At 37.1% G+C, this 18,895-nt stretch overlaps 1 protein-coding gene across 1 annotated transcript; it reads right to left on the bottom strand.

Annotated features, from left to right (window-relative positions):
• Window positions 1-11,153: 11,153 nt before the first annotated feature.
• LOC131875140 (uncharacterized) lies at window positions 11,154-11,504 on the bottom strand. Its single transcript, XM_059219170.1, has one exon. It carries the CDS (start codon window positions 11,502-11,504, stop codon window positions 11,154-11,156), a length of 351 nt encoding a protein of 116 aa, XP_059075153.1.
• Window positions 11,505-18,895: the final 7,391 nt, after the last annotated feature.

Here is an 18,895-nt window from a genome sequence, read left to right as displayed (position 1 = left end):
TGATGTATCCCGAAACCTTGATCCTGCATAGTTTCAAGCCATGTTAGGACATTTAACCACACCTAATTTCTTGTCTTTTATCAAAAATGGTGATATTGCCATTAAAAAAACCTCATAACACCCCTCTTCATATAGAAGTCCTTGTACATAAGCACCGTATAAAACCCGTTTTAATAGATGGAGGGGTTGGTTTTAATATATGTACTTTTAAATTAGTCCTTGGATTGGCATTTTCATAAAATGTTGTGGATCCAAAGAAAAATATCACAAATAAATCTTATGATAAGGAAGAGAGAGCATCAAAAGGATCTGTTGTCTTGCCCATTAGATTTGGACCAGTTGAAAAAGATGTGGTTTGCCAAGTACTTGATCTTGATCTAGCATATAACATACTCCTTGGACGACCTTGGATACATGCAATGCAAGTAGTCCCTTCCACATATCATCAATGCTTGAAATTTCCTTATAGTGGTCAAGAGATTACAATTCAAGGAGATCCCAATCCTTTCCAATATTGCAATACCATCAAGCCAAAGCTTGAATTAATTGTCCCAAATAATCACCCAGTTTCACCTCCTATCTCACAAGATGATCCAATTTTAGCATCTTCAATATCTAAAGCAGATGAATCCACAACAAAAGAAAATGAATCCAAATCTAAAGTAGTTGAACTAAAGCTTAATATCAAATATCAAGGTATGGGAGAATATTCCATTGAGAAAACCTTTTGTGTTTCACAACTCCCACTTTCACCTAAATCTTATGGCAACCCAGTGTTGGGTGGACAAACATCTTTTTATTCTAGGAGACAGTCAAATGAGACTTTTATTAGATGGGGGACATTATCAGAGGAGACTGATGAAAAATATATTAAGGCATGGTTATATAAAGAAGAAGAAGATAAGGTAGATACATCAGAACCAAACATTCAATTACCTCTTGAATAATATAGAAAAGGATTCACTATAATGCAAAAGAAGGGATGCGATGGCCATGGTCCCATTGGATTGAGAAAGGAAGGAATTGTAGAACCAATACAACCTGCTTCACAAGCTCCTAATGAAACAAAAGGATTGGGATATAATGAAGTTATTGAAGAAGCTACATGTAATTTGTATGAGAAGATTCAAGAATTGCAAGAAAATAGTGAAACTAATTCTCATGAATGGGAGGGGCTTTCATAGGTGTCTTCCGAAGACAAGAAAATAGATGTAACTCTCACCATTAGAGAAAGAACCACAAAATGCTACAACTAACTCTCACGAGGAGGTTTGGATATCGGATGAATTAGACAACCTTGAGGTGGTTATCAATCTCGAACTCAAAGATATAGTCATTGACCTTCGAAAATTTTACATTCTTACAATCATGTCTTATAATACCAATTAGCCTAATGACCTTCCCCTTGTGCACCATGAACTTATATATTGGGGGCAAGAAGACCCACCTGCATTCCAAACCTTTCTTGATGACCATGCTATCATAAACTTTTTGAATCCCATGAGTCTTTTATATGTAGGAGTTAGTGATATAGATTCAATTGAGAAACTCAATACTACAACCACATATGGAGAAAATTCCAATCCTTTCAGTCATAAAAAATGCAAAAATGAATAATAGATCTGATGGTGAAAACCGTAATGCGGCAGTATCAGGTCTTGAAAAATTTAAAAGAAAAGACATATCCGATGGTGAAAACCTCTATGAGGTGGCAAAGGTTGAGAGGCTTGACATTATGATTTAGGAGAATCCCCGATCTATGAAAAATCTTGCATCAACCAAAAATATTTCCTTTCAGTTTAGTTCTTATTCAGTTTTGTGTGCAGTTTTGTGTGTTCCTATCGGTATGTTCCGGTGATGGCTTGCTTTTCATTACAAATCAAATTTTTGGTTTCCAGGCTTGTTTATGTGTTTTATTCCATATTCTCAATCCATTTGGATTCTTTTCTGGTAAGATATTTCTTCTGGTTTGACTGTTTTTGGGTTCCAGAGCAGTTTTGGGCTTACCGGTTGGTTTTCTTCTTTTCCAGAGTGGTTTCTTATTATGTGGATCTATTTTGGGTCTTGCTTAATGTTCCTAAGTCCTTGGTCGACCTTCATGTTGATCCGTACTTCTTGGTTGTTCTTTTTTGGAGGAATTTCTTTCATTCTTGGGCCGACCTATTTACACGTTTCATTTTCCTGTATTGGTAAATGTAATCTTTTGTGGCCAACCTGGATATGTTTTGGAGGGTATATATATGTTATTATGTAATCATTTATGGAGCAGTAGATCAGAATGAGGACTTATATTCATGATTAGATATCCGGATGACTCTGAGAGTTCCAGATTGAATGTATCTAGCATGTTAGCCTGAATGTAACCGATTGATTACCAGATGTTCTATGATGATAACCAATTGGTTACCAGAGGTTCTAAGACAATAATATGATCTGATTATGTGATGTTTCAATGTTTTATTGTTGCTTCCATTATGTTACTCTTGTTGCATGAGCCGGTCAATTCTCTTTGAGGATCCACTAGTCATGGATGCACCAAGTGATATCAGAGCTAGTTATGAACCGGTTGGTGGAAGATCTTTTTGTGAACCTTGAGGCATTCCTTTGGATGAATAGATCGCCAAGTGGAGGTAGGATGCGAGTGTGTTCAATAGATCGTCAAGTGTGAGGCAATTGAAAATGGTAGTCAGATCGTCAAGTTGAGGCAGCTCACCATAGCAGAGGAGGAGATGTTGCCTAGAAGGATGAACGCTCGAAGGGTAGAGCAGATGATGGAGGATTTCAAGAATGAGATGAGGAACAAAATGCAGAACACATTGGTTGGTTTGCGGAGGAATCCGGAGTCTGAGGATGAATATGAAGAAGTTGGAGAAGAGCTTGAGGCACAAGAGCTTGAAGGACCAGAAGACGAAAGAGAAGAAATATTTCTAAGAGTAGTGGCACAAGCAAGTAAAGTTCACAAAGTGGAGGTTTCAAACTTTTCCAAAACACTGAACCCGAAGGATTTGATTGGTTGGATCGAAGAGTTAGAGGATTACTTTGAGTTTGAGGATGTCAAGGACCCACAAAGAGTCTGATTGGAATAGACTAAGTTTAAAGGGCATGATGCCTTATGGTGGAAAGAATTGCAAAGAGATAGAGTGGAGAATGGTGAAATGAAGATCACCCGGTGGAGACAGATGGTTGCAAGATTGAAGGCCAAGTTCATACTGAGAGACTATGAGTTGGAATTGTTCAAGAAGTTACAAAACCTGAAGCAGAGAAACATGAGTGTGAAAGAGTATACTAAGGAATTCTACAAGGTGAGATCAGATCTAGGCATAGAGAGATGGATAGAGAAAAAGTGGTGAGGTACATAAATGGACTTGCATTTAACATTCAGGATGAGATGAGTATGTTGAGGATTTCCATAGTTGAAGAATCTTATCAATATGCTTTGAAGGCTGAGGAGAAGGTGAGAAGAAGACAACAAAATAACCCTAGAGGGAAGGAGAGATTCAAGGGGCAGAGGAGTACATAGAAGTAGGATGTGGAAGATGAATCAAAACCTAAGTGGAGTAAAGAACCAGATCAGAAAACACTGAGGAAAGGCAGTGGCAGTAGCAACAGAGAATTTCTCGACAAATGTTTCAAGTGTGGAGAAACCTGACACAAATTTTATGAATATAAGCAGTGAATGGCAAGAAGTTGTGTGGCAAATGAGGAACCAAAAGGTGGAGTTACCGGAACTGACTATGCACCAGAGCAAGGAGAATCCCTTATGTTCAAAAGAGTCATGATGGAGTAGAGAAGTGAATATATCGGACCTACTCGGAGAAGGAGTCTTTTCTGGACAGTGTGCAAATCAGGTGGTAAGTTTTGCAAGGTTACTATGGATAGTGGAAGTACTGATAATTTGGTATATGAGGAGATGGTAGTGAAGCTTGGATTGAAGAGGCTTGAGCACCCTTTTCCTTATAAGGTAAGTTGGTTACAAAAAGTTCAAAAGTTAGAAGTAAAGGAGCAGTGTTTGGTGAGTTTTAATATTGTACTTTTTAGGGATGAGGTCTTGTGTGATGTTGTATCTATGAGTGCTTGTCATGTCTTGTTGAGAAGAACTTGGCAGTTTGATAGAGGAGTTATTTATGATTGTAGAAGAAACCTAATAACTATTGAGAAGGATGTGTGGAAGTTCACATTGGCTTCTTTGAAGAAGAAAGAGAAGGAGGTGAAGAATCTGAGTCCTGAGAGAAGTTGTAGTACTAAGAACTAGTTGCAGAGGTTATATCGTAAAGTGGCATGAATTTGCAGAAGGATTTGATAGGTAAGTCTAATAAACAGATGTAACCGAATGGCAGTAAGGTTGTGATAGTGAACCCGATGAAGTCTTGTGGCAGAAATAAGCCAGATTTACAATAGAAAGAGAGAAATAAGCAAAGATAGTGTGTAGGTCTAAAGCAAGGGAAGAGAAATAAAGAGAGTTAGGAAGTAGAGAATCTGGTTGAGGTTCCGGAGGAGCTAAGGAAGAGGTTTGTAGATAAGGAAGATGTTTGCATCAGAAATGAGCATGGGATCTATATCCTGAATCCTTTTTGATGTTCATGAGTTGCCTCTCATGGAACATCTCTTTCTACTTGGGGTGTCTGATGTGGGAGCATCCCTGGTCTATGAGAAATCTTGCATCAACCAAAAATATTTCCTTTCAGTTTAGTTCTTGTTCAGTTCTGTGTATAGCTTTGTGTGTTCCTACTGATATGTTCCGATGGTGGCTTGCTTTTCATTGCAGATCAGATTTTTTGGTTTCCAGGCTTGTTTATGTTCTTAATTTCATATTCTCAATCCATTTGGATTCTTTTATAGGCAAGATATTGCTTTCGGTTTGACTGTTTCTGGGTTCCGAAGCAGTTTTGGGCTTGCCAGTTGGTTTTCTTCTTTTTTCGATGTGGTCTCTTGGCGTGTGGATCTATTTTGGGTCTTTCTTAATGGTCCCAAGTCCTTGATTGACCTTCCTATTGATGCACACTTCTTGGTTGTTCTTTTTCGAAGGAATTTCTTTCATTCTTGGGTTGACCTATTTACATGTTTGATTTTCTTGCATTGGTAAATGTAATATTTTATGGCCGACCCGGATATGTTTCAAAGGGTATATATATGGTATTATGTATTCATTTGTTGGGTTGTAGATCAGAATGAGGATTTAGATTCACTATTAGAGATCTGGATGACTCTGAGAGTTCCAGATGGATTGTATCTGGCATGTTAGCCTGCATTTAATGGGTTGATTACTGGATGTTCTATGATAACTATATGATGATAACCGATTGGTTACTAGAGGTTCTAAGACAATAATATGATGTAATTTTGTGATCTTTCAATTTTTAATTTTTGCTTCCGTTGTGTTACTCTTGTTGCATGAGACAGTCAGTTCTCTTTGAGGACCCATCGGTCATGGCTGCAACACATTCTTCCCCCGCTAGAATATCAAGAAAGATCTTCAGTCATCATATAACCAATAGTACCTATCAACATTGGAACAAAGGATAATCCTAAGAGTCTTCATTTGGCAACACCATTATCATCAGAAGAGAAGGAAAATTTTATCAAGTTTTTTAGAGAAAACCAAATCAATTTTGATTAGTCATATGTGGATATGCCTGGCTTAGATCCTGATTTAATCATGCATCATTTATCCATAGCTCCTATGGTCAAGCCTGTAAAAAAAAGTTGAGAACAATGCACCAGCATATATCTCTATTGGTCAAAGCTGAGTTGAAGAAGCTATTATATGTAGGATTTATCAGATCTATCGATTATGTTGAATTGATTTCAAACATAGTACCTGTTTCAAAGCTAGACAAGAGTATCAGAGTCTGCACAAATTTTTGAGACTTGAACAAAGCATGTCCAAAGGATGATTTTCCTTTGCCTAATATAGATAGCATTGCAGACTTAACTGCGGGACACGCTATGTTATCTTGAATGAATGGCTTTTCTGGTTGTAATCAAATATGGATAGCCCCGAAAGACCAAGACAAAATAGCATTTACCTATCCCTAGGGGATCTACTGTTGGAATCTCATGCCATTTGGACTAAAAAATGTAGGAGCTACATATCATAGAGAAATGACAACAATCTTTCATGATATGATGCACACATTTATGAAAGATTATGTTGATGATATTCTAGGAAAATCATATACTAGAGAGGAGCATCTTAGCATTTTGCAAAATATTTTTAATCGAATGGAGAAGTTTAATGTATGCTTGAATCCTAAAAAGTGTTATTTTGGAGTGACATCTGGTAAACTCCTAGGATACATTATGTCAGCAAATGGAATAGATGTAGATCCTGAGAAAGTGAAAGCTATTATGGAGATGCCACCTCCCAAAAATATTAGTCAGTTGTGCTCTTTACAAGGAAAATTGCAATCCATCTGAAGATTTAGTTCACAACTAGCTGATAAATGTCATCCTTTCTCACATCTCTTGCATAAAAATGTACCTTTCTAGTGGGATGACAAGTGTGAAGAAGCATTCCAGATATTGAAAGAGTATCTAATGAATCCACCTGTTCTTATGCTTCCTATTGAAGGAAAACCCCTTTTACTTTATATATCAGCTACTCAAGCATCTCTTGGTGCCCTTTTAGCCTAGGAAGATCATGAGGAGAAAGAAAGAGCAATTTATTATATCAGCCAACTTCTTGTTGGCTATGAAATAAACTACAGTGCAATTGAGCAGGCATGTTTGGTCGTAGTTTTTGCATCCCAAAAATTGCGTCATTACATGTTGACTCATACTATAAAGTTAGTAGCCAAGATAGATCCTTTAAAGCATTTGCTCAGCAAGGCAGACTTAATAGGGATATTAGCAAAATGGGTGCTCATTCTTAGTGAGTTTGACATACAATATGTGGATCAGAAAGCTATCAAAGGAGAAGTGATTGTGGATCAGTTACCAGAGGCATCTTTATCATATTTTCAATGAGTATGTTCAGAATTTCTAGATGCTTCAATTTTAACTATCACTAAAAATATATGGAAATTATATTTTGATGGATCATACACTTAGCATGGATCAGGAGCTGAGATATTATTTGTTACACCACAGGGAGATACCATACCTAAATCATACCGATTAATGGTTCCTTGTACAAACAATATGGCTGAGTATGAAGCATTAGTGACTGGAATAAAGATGGCAGTGGAGTGGAAGATAAAAGACCTTAATGTTTATGGAGACTCTCAGTTGGTTATCAATCAAGTGAATGATGACTATCAGATAAAGGATGAAAATTTAATGCCATATAAACATATGGTAGATGACTTTAAAAAGTATTTTGTCTCTATTCACTTTGAACAAGTGCCTCAGTTAGAAAATAAAATAGCTGACGCTATGGCTACCATTGCTTCCTTGTTGGAGATACCTGAAAAGCATGATCGATATGAATTTTTAGTTGAACAATTATATACTCTTGCATATGAAGACCCGCAATCCCAAGTTATATGTCATTTGGTTGGACCTGATTCTCTCATATATGGCGACATATATACCTATCTAAAATCCAATACCATGCTGCCTAATCTATCCAATAACAAAAAAATGGACCTTTATTCACAAAGCCTCTCGTTAGACCATTAGCTGACACTCTATATCAACGAGGTCTTAGTGATACTCTTCTTAGGTGTTTGGAGCATGACATATATGAAACCGCCTTGTGAGAAGTTCATAAAGGCATCTGTGGAAATCACTCTAGTAGTCTGAATTTAGCTAAGAAACTCATTCGTGTGGGATATTATTGGCCAACAATGGAGTCAGAATCATATCAGTTTGTGAGAAAATGCAAGAAATGTCATATACATGGTAAACTGATACATGCGTCGACACAAGAATTGCGACCTTTGGAAACTCCATTACCCTTTTGTTAGTGAGGACTTGACCTTGTGGGTAAGATCCATCCTCCATCCTCTAATGGCCATAAGTTTATCATTATTGCTATAGAATACTTTACCAAATGGATTGAAGTTGTGCCCCTCACTAATATTAATGGTAAACAAATCACTTCATTCATTTTGAATTATATTATCTGTCGTTATGGTATCCCCCAAACCATTATCATTGATAATGGTAGACCTTTTAAAAACCAAGCTGTTGAAGCGCTCTGTAAAAAATGGCATATCCAACACCATTTCTCAACGCCTTATTAACAATAGGGCAATGGCGAGGTTGAGGCCTCAAGCAAAACCGTTTTAAATTTTTTAAAGAAAATGGTTAATGAAGTTGGTCATGATTGGCATATACAATTAAATGTTTCTTTATGGGCCTATAGAACCAGTATTCACACACCCACTGGCATAATGCCTTATTCCCTAGTTTATGGATATGAAGCCCTTTTACCCATTGAGTTTGAGTTTCCATCACTACGAATTTCATTGAAGGGGTTGATACCAGATGATGACTACTGTGTTTCTAGACTGCAAGAATTGGAACGGTTAGATGAGAGGAGACAAAAAGCATTTAATCATTTGAAGGCTTATCAACAATGAATATCAAGAAGTTATAACCATAAAGTTAAGCCTCATGTTTTCCAAGTGGGTGATCTTGTGCCTAGAGAGAATCCTCGTAATCAACGGGATGGAGAAAAGAAAGGAAAGTTCAATCCAATTGGTTGGGTCCCTTTGTTGTTGTAGTGACATAAAAATTAGGGGCTTATTAGTTCTCTACACCTAAAGGTGAACTGTTGGATGATCCAATCAACAGTATACGTCTTCGTAAGTTTTATACTTGAGTATTTTGAAAACCCTAATGCAAGGGGCAAAAATACAATAAAAGTAAGTATTGAAAACTTGGCAACAAGCGTTGCTTGTGACAAGATAGCCTTTCTATCTTTTCAATTCTAAATATTCATGTATCCATAGCCATAATAAATGCCTTTAGCCGCAACTTATCCATCGTATATCACACCTACATAATAAATCCTATAATGGCTTGTGAGCTCATTCTTTCATATGCCTATATCATAACCATTTCATTCATAATACACTTTTCACCCTCTTTCCATTTCGTACCTATTCATTTTTCTTCTATTCCTAATAAGGCGATTCATTCTTATACTAGGGGAAATTCCTCGACTTGGTTATGGAATGGGATCTTTGAGTGCCACATTTCAGAGGATAATAATTTGGACTTTGATGAACGGATAACAAGTAGTAAGATAACATGCATTTTAAACATTACCAAGATATGAATCGTTGGATGATGAGTGTTAGAAAATTAGGAAACATCAACTACAATGATCAAACATAACATTAACATTCTACAATCACAATAAGCTATTGAATTGGATGCTTATATCTGTTTTGACATGAAAACATACTTTTGGCATGAATGATTCAATGGTTCTATCTTGGTTTTTGTTGATCATGCTTCCTATGCTACTTTGAGATGTCTGAGACTAGAGGAGCTATGATGGGTCATGGTTATTTTACTTTGTTTGCTACTTGTAGATTATTCTTTAGTAATGTATCTACTCAACTAAGGACATGATTGGGAAAAGATCATTGAGGATGTTCCTAGTTATGCATGAAATAGGATAATCCTTGTCTCTTTCTGCAAGAAATACTCAGGCCATCTTGGTCTCATTATACCTGGATGCTTGTATTAACTTGCTAAATCAAAATCCATGTAAGAAATACTCAAGTCATCCTGGTGTAATTATACCTAGGTTCTTGTATTATCTTACAATATTTTAAAAGCGCAATGATGAAATAAAGCATTGTTATAATGTGTCAAAAAGATGACAAATTCATTTAGGTACATTTTCCATTTTGCACTATTCATATAGGTGTTGCATTTCATTTCATTTGGTTATGCATAAAGTTCAATGGTTGTTTAGAGGTATGATTGAGTATACTTGGACAAATAAAAAACAAAACATTTGCATTCATTTTAGTGTTTTTAGGGTTCATTCCATCAATTTAGATTTCATTACATTTATCATTTAAAGTATTTAGGTTCATTTATTTATCACATTATTATAAGCATTTCATAAATACATCATCATAAAATCATATTACATCATGTATGTATATATCTGCATTTCATAGTACATCATAATCATATAGTAAATCAAATCGCATATGCATCATCACCATTATAAGCATTTCATCAATAAAATATGGAAAACAACATATAAGAATGATACATCCACCATAAGTGTGCATAATAGGCAACATTTCTAAATCACTACATATAACACCATGGTAGACACACATCATAATTAAACATATAGGAATCATCATCATATAGAATATCATAATATCATCAACATCATAAACATAGGTCATGAGAATTAAAATCATATAGGTCATCAAAGATCATCATCATAATGAGCATGTAAGTCAAATAGAAACCACATATAGAGTCCATGAAAGTCACTCTACATATCATGAATCATAAAATGTCCAAGTATACAATGATATCTGAATCTAAAACTGTACAAGTCCCAAATTATATAACAAAGTATAAAATCAATTCCCAATACATCAGGTAGCACTACCACCAAATGTTGTGGGTCTCTGAGCTCTTGTATCTTCTCCACCAGATGGTCTTGCCCCCGGATCTAGGTCTCTGCGAGGTGGCCCCATGACACCACCACTCTCTGTCTGAGCATATCTAGATGGCCATTAAGAAGTTGATACATAACTGCATGCTCTCTGACTAGGAGGAACAATGCTCTCATATAAGCCACACCAGTGAGCTATCTCCTTCCCAGCCCAGACCATCTCCCTAATAGTGTCCCCATGCACTCCTTGTGTGCCAACCTGCTCAACCGCCTCTAACATGCCCTCTGCCCATCTATACCTCTCAATGGAAATGTCTCTCTCTAATATCAAATCTTGCATTTTAACCTACAAGTGATCAATCTATGCATGCAACTGTACAACCTGAGCCCTCAAGGCATCCCTATCATCATGAACTAGTTGTACCATTGGTTATTGTACCTCTACCTCCTAAAACTATGGCTATTGTGATCTAACTACCCTCAGTCTAATCAAAGGTACATCATCATCTGAATCATATCCCCCATAACCACCAACACCCCCAATATCATGTACAATACACAGCAGACCACCTCTACCCTCTATGCCTCGACTTGCATCTCTAACTTTGCCTCAACCTGCATCATCACCCCTCCCTCTATCTCCTCGGCCTCCTGCATCTCTTCCCCCATCTCTCCCACCTCTACCATGAGCCATAAGAATTCCTCTATCCATGACTCCAAAAGGTCCACCCCGTACTTGATCTCTACCTCCTCTTCGACCTCCTCTCCTAACTCCTCTCTCGTCATCTCCTCCCTCTCCGTCGCCACCCCGACCACCCCGACATCGCCTCCTCCTCAGTCGTCTATCTCCATCATCATCATCATCATCATCAGAATCACATGAACTAGGTGGTGGCTCTGCAAAATTAGTCAATCTAGGAAAAGGATGCTCTGCGAAGTACCCAACATACTCCTCTATCATACTAGCATCCAATATGTGTGGTCATGGATCATATGCAGTATGAGGCATAGTAATAAGCTCTGCATATGCAACATCGAATAAAAGAGATGGAACCCACTGTGACCTATCCTTGTATGTTCGTGCATACAAGGAAACTCCTTGTGGCATCCCCTATACTCTACCAAGCTGTCTATAAACCTGGGATATCAACTACTTCTCAATAACATATGGTGTCCTCCCGATGAGGTATCGACTATGATAAATCATTGGAAATACTCTTGCATCGTCTAGCCCGTTGTTCTCAAAAAATGAGCAACCCAAGTTCGCCTACAATTTATCTATGAAATAGCTAATTTCAATCTATGAAATACTTCAGGACTTGGACAACATGACAAGGATCTAAATCCTTCTACTCTTCAGGCTCTGCAAAACCTAGGTGGGTGTACCTTTGATGCATAGAATTAGACCCATTACACACAAGACAACATCAATAGAAAGCAGATAAATCTCAAAAGGCTCAACAACAAGGAGGTTACTGCAGGTGGGCTAGATCTACATTGACATCTCAACTAAATTGGAGCATGAGATAGGTGGAACCAATTATAACAGCAAACATAAAAGTAAATGGATATTTGATTTTTTAAATCTCTGAGAATCCCTAGAATCTGCAAGACCAGTGCCTTATCCAAGGGCATGGAGTCATACATCAAACTGTAAATGAAAACCTCTACTGCAAATCTATCTTCATCATCGAATATTCTTGCATTAATGCCTTACATAAATGCATTACTCAACTCATTCACAAAATCATCAGATCTTGAATATATATTCCATTATTTATGATTGATTACAAAATTTAAACTCTTCATTGAAGAATGCCTACAAACAATCACAACAATCTCCTTGAGATGACAAATTCCAGCCTCCTTGAGGATTTAATTTGTAACAAAGAAATACATATCTAGAGACAATTTTATGTGAAATCTACTCATGCCTTACACAAGTAAAACCTGCAACTAGAAACACCTACAACAAGAATTATACTCCATCATTTGAAAGAAGACATTACACTGTACAAACTTGGAAGAAAAACTCAAAATTGAAAACCAGGATTATGGAGCCCTCTCACAAAAATTATGAAACCTTTACAAATGAGAAGAACTGAGAATATGAAGAAGAGGGAAAAGATCAGATTTGCATCACAAATTGCCAAGTGTCCTCTTTCCCGAACTGAAAAATTCTTTGCATCATCCCCATGGAAACTACTCTCAAAATATCTGATATTTGTTGAAACTGACTATAGAAATGAATTCCCCGATCCGAGAGCTTTCCAACATTTACTATAGTCTGAACTATACATTTAACTTTGATTTTTACTTCTGTGCTCCACCACATGTCAACCACTTGTTCGCTCGGAATCCACCTGGGTGCCACCTAACCTGCCACCTCAACATCGTCGAACCCACCACCAAACCTTATCTCTTCTTTGTCATTGAGTCGCAATAGGTAACTGTCGAGCTATTTCTCATTGCGGTACAACGCCCACCATTGGATTGACTCCAACTTGCTCGCTCTTTAATTTGTCTATTTGTCACAAAATACTTGCTCGCTCTTTAATCTGTCTATTTGTCACAAAATATAGGTGTCTCAAGATGCATGCACATGTGCGGGGTCCACTGAGTGGCCAAACAACCTCTTATCAAAAACATTTAAACTTTAAACATTTTATATATATGTGCCTTTGTATTTAAATACAACAAATTTCCTCCCCACTAACAATGTGGGATAAAGGCCTTATGCCTGGCGATTGAAATTGCTTGGAAATTTTAATGGCTTTTTCAAACGTCATTCACACATCATTCACAGCAAGGAGGATTTGCCATTTTACATGCCACTCGCATTTGTTGAAGTTTTCTCAAAATCCTTCACCATTTAAATGCCAATTATATTTGTTTAATAGTTTTTTTAATACCTTTTCACCATACCACGTAGAGAGGATAATGGCAAGGTCGTGGGATTTGGCTTTCAGCCTTTCATTTCATTTGCTTGAAGGTTCCTATAGTCTTTCAATGCCACATAGGCCATGCACCTGTCAATAGCATTTGCTGAAAATTTTATTTTAACCCTCCCTAACCTCCACGCACCACGCAGGATTTGGTTTAACGCCAGCCAATTTGCATTTGTTTGAAGTTTCTTTGGCCCTTTCAACACTCACACGCACAACAGGGAAGACTTTGGCCTACACCTCACGCAGGGGGTGATTGGGCAATACACCTACCCTTTGCATTTGCTTGAAGGTCCTAATGCCTCCCCAACACCACGCGCTAATTAGGGAATGAGTGGGCAGGGTGTGCAGGCCATGCACCTGCCAATGCATTTGCCGAAGGTTTTAAACGCCTTAGTCACATGCTATCTATTGGGAGGATTTGGCATTAAATTTTCCAATTGCATATGCTGAAAGGATTATAACGCCCTCTTCATAGCTACACAGAAAGGATTTTGGCAAGGGTAGCATTGGAGTTAAGCTTTCCACCTGCCAATTGAATTTGCTTAAAGTCTTAATGGCCACGCCACGTAGGGGGAGGTTGGCTTTGGGCCAGCCAACTGCATTTGCCTGAAGATTTGTATTGCCTTTCAACATCTCCATATTCTCTTTCCACGCAGCCCTTTCTCCTTCACTACTTCTACAACAGAATCATCGTCATAGACTTGTAATGGTTGGGGCATTGTTATTTTATCTCTTTCACATGTCTCTATTATGAGTGGCCTTCAATGCTGAGCATATAGTACTGCTTGATTGCAAATTCTCTTCATTTGCATCTAATTTTTTCCATCCATAAGTTCAAGAATAAAATTCTTTGTATTAACATCAGGCTGAAACTCAAACCACCATTTATGGCCCAGTGAGAAGCTAGGGTCCATAACAATTAAAATAAATGTAATCACATACAATGGCAAAGAGATTTATTTTAATGATTCAAAGATCCAATCTCAAATAGAATATATAAGTAACAAAGATCCAATCTCAAATAGAATATATAAGTAACACTGAAAAGCATGTAAAAACCACGATATCTTGTATGAATTCTCACAACAGTTCAACACAACTTGGCAATTAGATATCGGTAGCAAGTATTTGAGATGCTTCCTGATGACCTTTGAAATGCCTCAAGACACCCTTCATATACCTTTGAAATTGATCGGCATAGTTTTCTGATCACTGAAACTCAATTTGCAATAGTCAGACAAATACGTCACATTTTCACAGTTAAACCCAAAGAGGCATTTCAAAAACTGGTCAAAACATCTTTCTGGACTTCACAAACTAATAGGCATGTACTCTGATATGTTAACTTTCATCCTGCAAAATGATTCCTCATGAAAAATTCCAGGTGGTAAGATATTAATGCACAAAGTTGATTAATTGTCTCTGTCAACATTTGAACCTGATAAAATCCAAGTGCAAGGACCTCAAAATGCACGCATTAAAAATATCAAATGGTCTTCATGGATCCCCAACTCTGGGGCATAGATACTTTGAAGTACAAAGAAGACCATGGAATGTTTAGTTTGACCAAAAGGCTGATTGGGTGTAAGATATAAGCTCATGAAAATGGCAACTTTAACAGATGTAACAATGAAAGTGCTGAAAACTCAATAAAATGCCTGAAGAAACCATCTTGGAAAACTGATCAAACGGATTGGTAGGAGCTTCAAACTAGAAACATAGCTTTTCTTTCATACTAGCAGTACTCTGGAATTAATATCCTGACATGACATTCACCGGAGCATCTTTTACACGTGCAAAGTGGTGCTCTAACTAGCTATTAAAACAGGGAATTATGCAAACAACACAAACTGCAAATGGATTGGGCTTACCAAACTAAGAAAATGGATTCATAGGGACTTGAAATTTGGCATGTGGACTCACCTATATGCATACAATTAAATGCACTTTGAATTTCAACATGACGATCAATTGGTCATAAAATGCAAAGCCTCAAAGTAGGCCACTTGATAAAGTTTGAATTTGTGCATAGAACAACTTTCAATCCACCCCTTGAAATGGGTACTTGACAAACTCTTCTAAATTGAAATTTGAAAGTTGCAGAACACTGCATAAGCTCAATGAAAGATGTAGGACACATTTCCCAAGCCTTACCCCTTGATAATCAACTGGCTCCATTTTACCCTTCTTCAAACTAGGCCATTCAAGCTGATTAATCAAGTGCTATTATGAAAGTGCAAGAGCAAAATTTTGAAATGGGCGTCTCAAAATACTCAAATTTTATGAGTCCCAACATAGCCATGGCTCGCAAGTGACATAAGGCTTCCACACAATGGTATCCATAGTATCCAACTTATATCTCCGATACTCAAGCCTACCCAGCTTGGGCTGGGTAACGACACCTCAATACAAGTATATTAAAGGTTGTCCATCTCCTTGGACCTGATCATGAATAGGCCATGTGATACCTATGTGCTCCCAACACCATATCTATAACAATGTAACCCCTGAAGCCAAGCTAGCAACACCATCATAGACAACCTGATGTAAATCATGGTACAAATGTGCTAACATACAAACCCCCCAGGCATATCGTGTCATGTGTTACATCATCTATAATAGAATGCGACCCCAACCAACTAAAACACCACGCGATCTCCTGTCGGGACAGATAAGACCTCCAATCAAACCAACCAAAATGGACGACAAAGGATCATAATACATAAGCATATCCTCTCATCGCATCTCAGAGCCGTCAATGCTCTCATCACCAAATACTATCTGCAAAGCTGCTATACCACCCATATCATGATGATCATACTATACAAGCTCACCGGTAATGGGGATGAAAATAATTCTATATACATTCTCTAAGGTTACACTAATCTCTCTAGTAGGAAGGTGAAAAGAGTTGTGGTCACTATGCCACTTCTCTGTGAGTGCAATTAGTAAACCTTTGTTTGTCCCGATCTCAAGCGTATACAGGAGGTGTCTCAATCCAAAAGCATCTATATGCCTAATCGCCGCAGAGTCTAAATTAGGAATCAAATGTCTCATAGAAGGGAATCTCTCCTGACACTTGAGGACATCTAAATCCTCCTGGAACAAAACACATTGTTATCTAAGTCAATTATCCATCAATCAATCAAACTATCAATGGAAAATAGTTGCCTAGCCTATCAGCTCTTCATCAGAGACTAGATCGCTCTTTGAGAAAATATAAATCAAACAAATCATTCATCATGATTTTTCATGAAATTTAATCATTGAACAAAATGTCAAAACTGGCTTCATAACAAAAGTGCTATAGTTGTAAACGAAGGTGCTAACACATATAACATTTGCACTATAGAACATAGAAGGACTACAATAATCAATAAATATGCTATACAAATTAACAAACACGTTAAAAACAATAAATGTGCCTAAACATTTGTCATATGCACCATTAAAATCGACAAGAGCGCTAAAACATACAAATGCGTAACACAAGCAAACATAGGCATGGAAACATATAACAAATGCGTAAAAACAACCAACACAAGTGTGATAAAATGCCACATATGTGCCAAAAAATGTATAAGCACTAAAAAAATAGTCATATGCATGAAATAAATGAAAAATGGAAAAAATTATGAAAATGCACGATTTTATTAAAAATTAACCTAAAATCTAAAAAAAAATGACACAAAAGCAAGGATTTCAAATACCTACTAGGGGACCATACTTTGGTGGCCTCTAAAATCTCCTAACCCGCTCAAAACGATGACTGTGCAGTGGAATCACCATCCTGACAGCTGGCAGCACTCTACAAGTCTCCAAATAGGATCTACAAGTTTCCAAAATTCAAAAGCTCCAAGTGTACAAATAAAGAGGAAATGGACCTAATTGTAGACACCTCAAATTAATTAAATTGATACATAATTACTTTAAGCTTGTCAACGTAATTAACCAATTTAATTGTGTCTCAAGGTTAATTAAATCAAATTTAATCAATCTTATATCTATAGTCCAATAATTAATTTATCAATAAATTAATTAATTTCCCCATTCTTCTAAATTCCTTCATAGTTAATTAATCCTAATTAATTAACTTAATTAATGTGATTCCTAAAAATCACTTCTCCTAATCCTCACTTAGCTTAACTAATTCTTCAAATAGCATGCTCACCATTATCCTCCAATTTCATATGCATCCACTCATTCTTTCTCCTCATGTCACATCCTCCTAACTTTCCCACTTGCATTCTAATCCATCATTAACTCACCTAATTAATCTCCTTAATCATTTGCAAATCCCTAATCACCTTGATCCTTCCAAGGAAATTCAAATTCTTTGAATCTCCCCATGCATCCTCTTCCCAAGGAATTCTTAATTCCTTTTCTCATTTAGTCTTCCCACACATCTCTTATTTTGGAATTTTTAATTTCTCTTCCCTTTCTCCAAGGAATTTTTAATTCTTTTTTTCTCTTTCCAATGTACTTGGGAGCTCTTACCCATGTACCTTGAGAGGTGTGGAGACAAGAAATGTCTTTATGGCATATTTCTTGGTCTCCACACCTTGTCCTCTCAATCCATGTGCTCCCTCTCAAATCGATCTCAACCCTTCATCCCAAAGTCAATCTTGGCCCTTCATTTTGGCCTCCTCCAAGCTATAAATTGGAGTCTCCTCTCCTCACAAATCATACACTTTTTTTATCCAATTTTATGTTGTCCATTTGAGAATCAAAACTTTCATCATGTCATCATAATTCCCAAATATTCCCTCATCTAAGCCAAATCCCTCTCATCCATCATCATCATTCAAATCCAATCCAACCAATCTTGTTGTGTGTAGAGAGCAATCCACAATCCTCATCTAAGAAGCAAATCAAGTAGAGCAACAAGGGTGCCTCTACTTCATCAAGCTCAATTGGAGGAAGAAGTGAAGAACTAAGGTATAATAATTTATTTGTGCATTTGAATGCTTTTATTTATGTTTTATCTTGGTTTATGCACTAGCCATTAGGCTTTATATTTTCCCCTCTTCATTCAGGCACAACCGGTGGGACCTACGTCCCTTTTTTCTAACATTTCTTGCAAGTTTCTTGTGTTCTAGGCACGCAGGGTCCACTTTAGCGCATTTGATTGTACTTTGGTGTGTCTGATCCTCTGCTTTAGCACGTCCGAAGGGGATCAACGCCTATGATTTAAAATTTGAATTTTTGATCGCTTATTTTGTAGAATTTCTATCAATCAACGCCTTCGCTTCACTATTTTAACACCTCCGTTTGATAAAAATATTGCCCCCTAACTTTCTTTTCAATTTTTTAATTAAAAAATTGTGAATCAGTGTATGCACAGGTGTCAAAATGCATGCGCTTGATAAAAAAATCCTCGCACTTAGTTTTTTTTATAATTTTC

This window comes from Cryptomeria japonica, chromosome 4, assembly GCF_030272615.1.
Source record: "Cryptomeria japonica chromosome 4, Sugi_1.0, whole genome shotgun sequence".
Lineage (NCBI taxonomy): Eukaryota > Viridiplantae > Streptophyta > Pinopsida > Cupressales > Cupressaceae > Cryptomeria > Cryptomeria japonica.
The sequence above is the reverse complement of the archived record's forward strand: the minus strand, read 5'-3'. Positions and strand labels throughout refer to the sequence as shown.

Bases quoted from the DNA above. Each gene is read 5' to 3' on its own strand.
- LOC131875140 (XM_059219170.1), bottom strand. From the start codon at position 11,504: ATGATAGAGGAGTATGTTGGGTACTTCGCAGAGCATCCTTTTCCTAGA.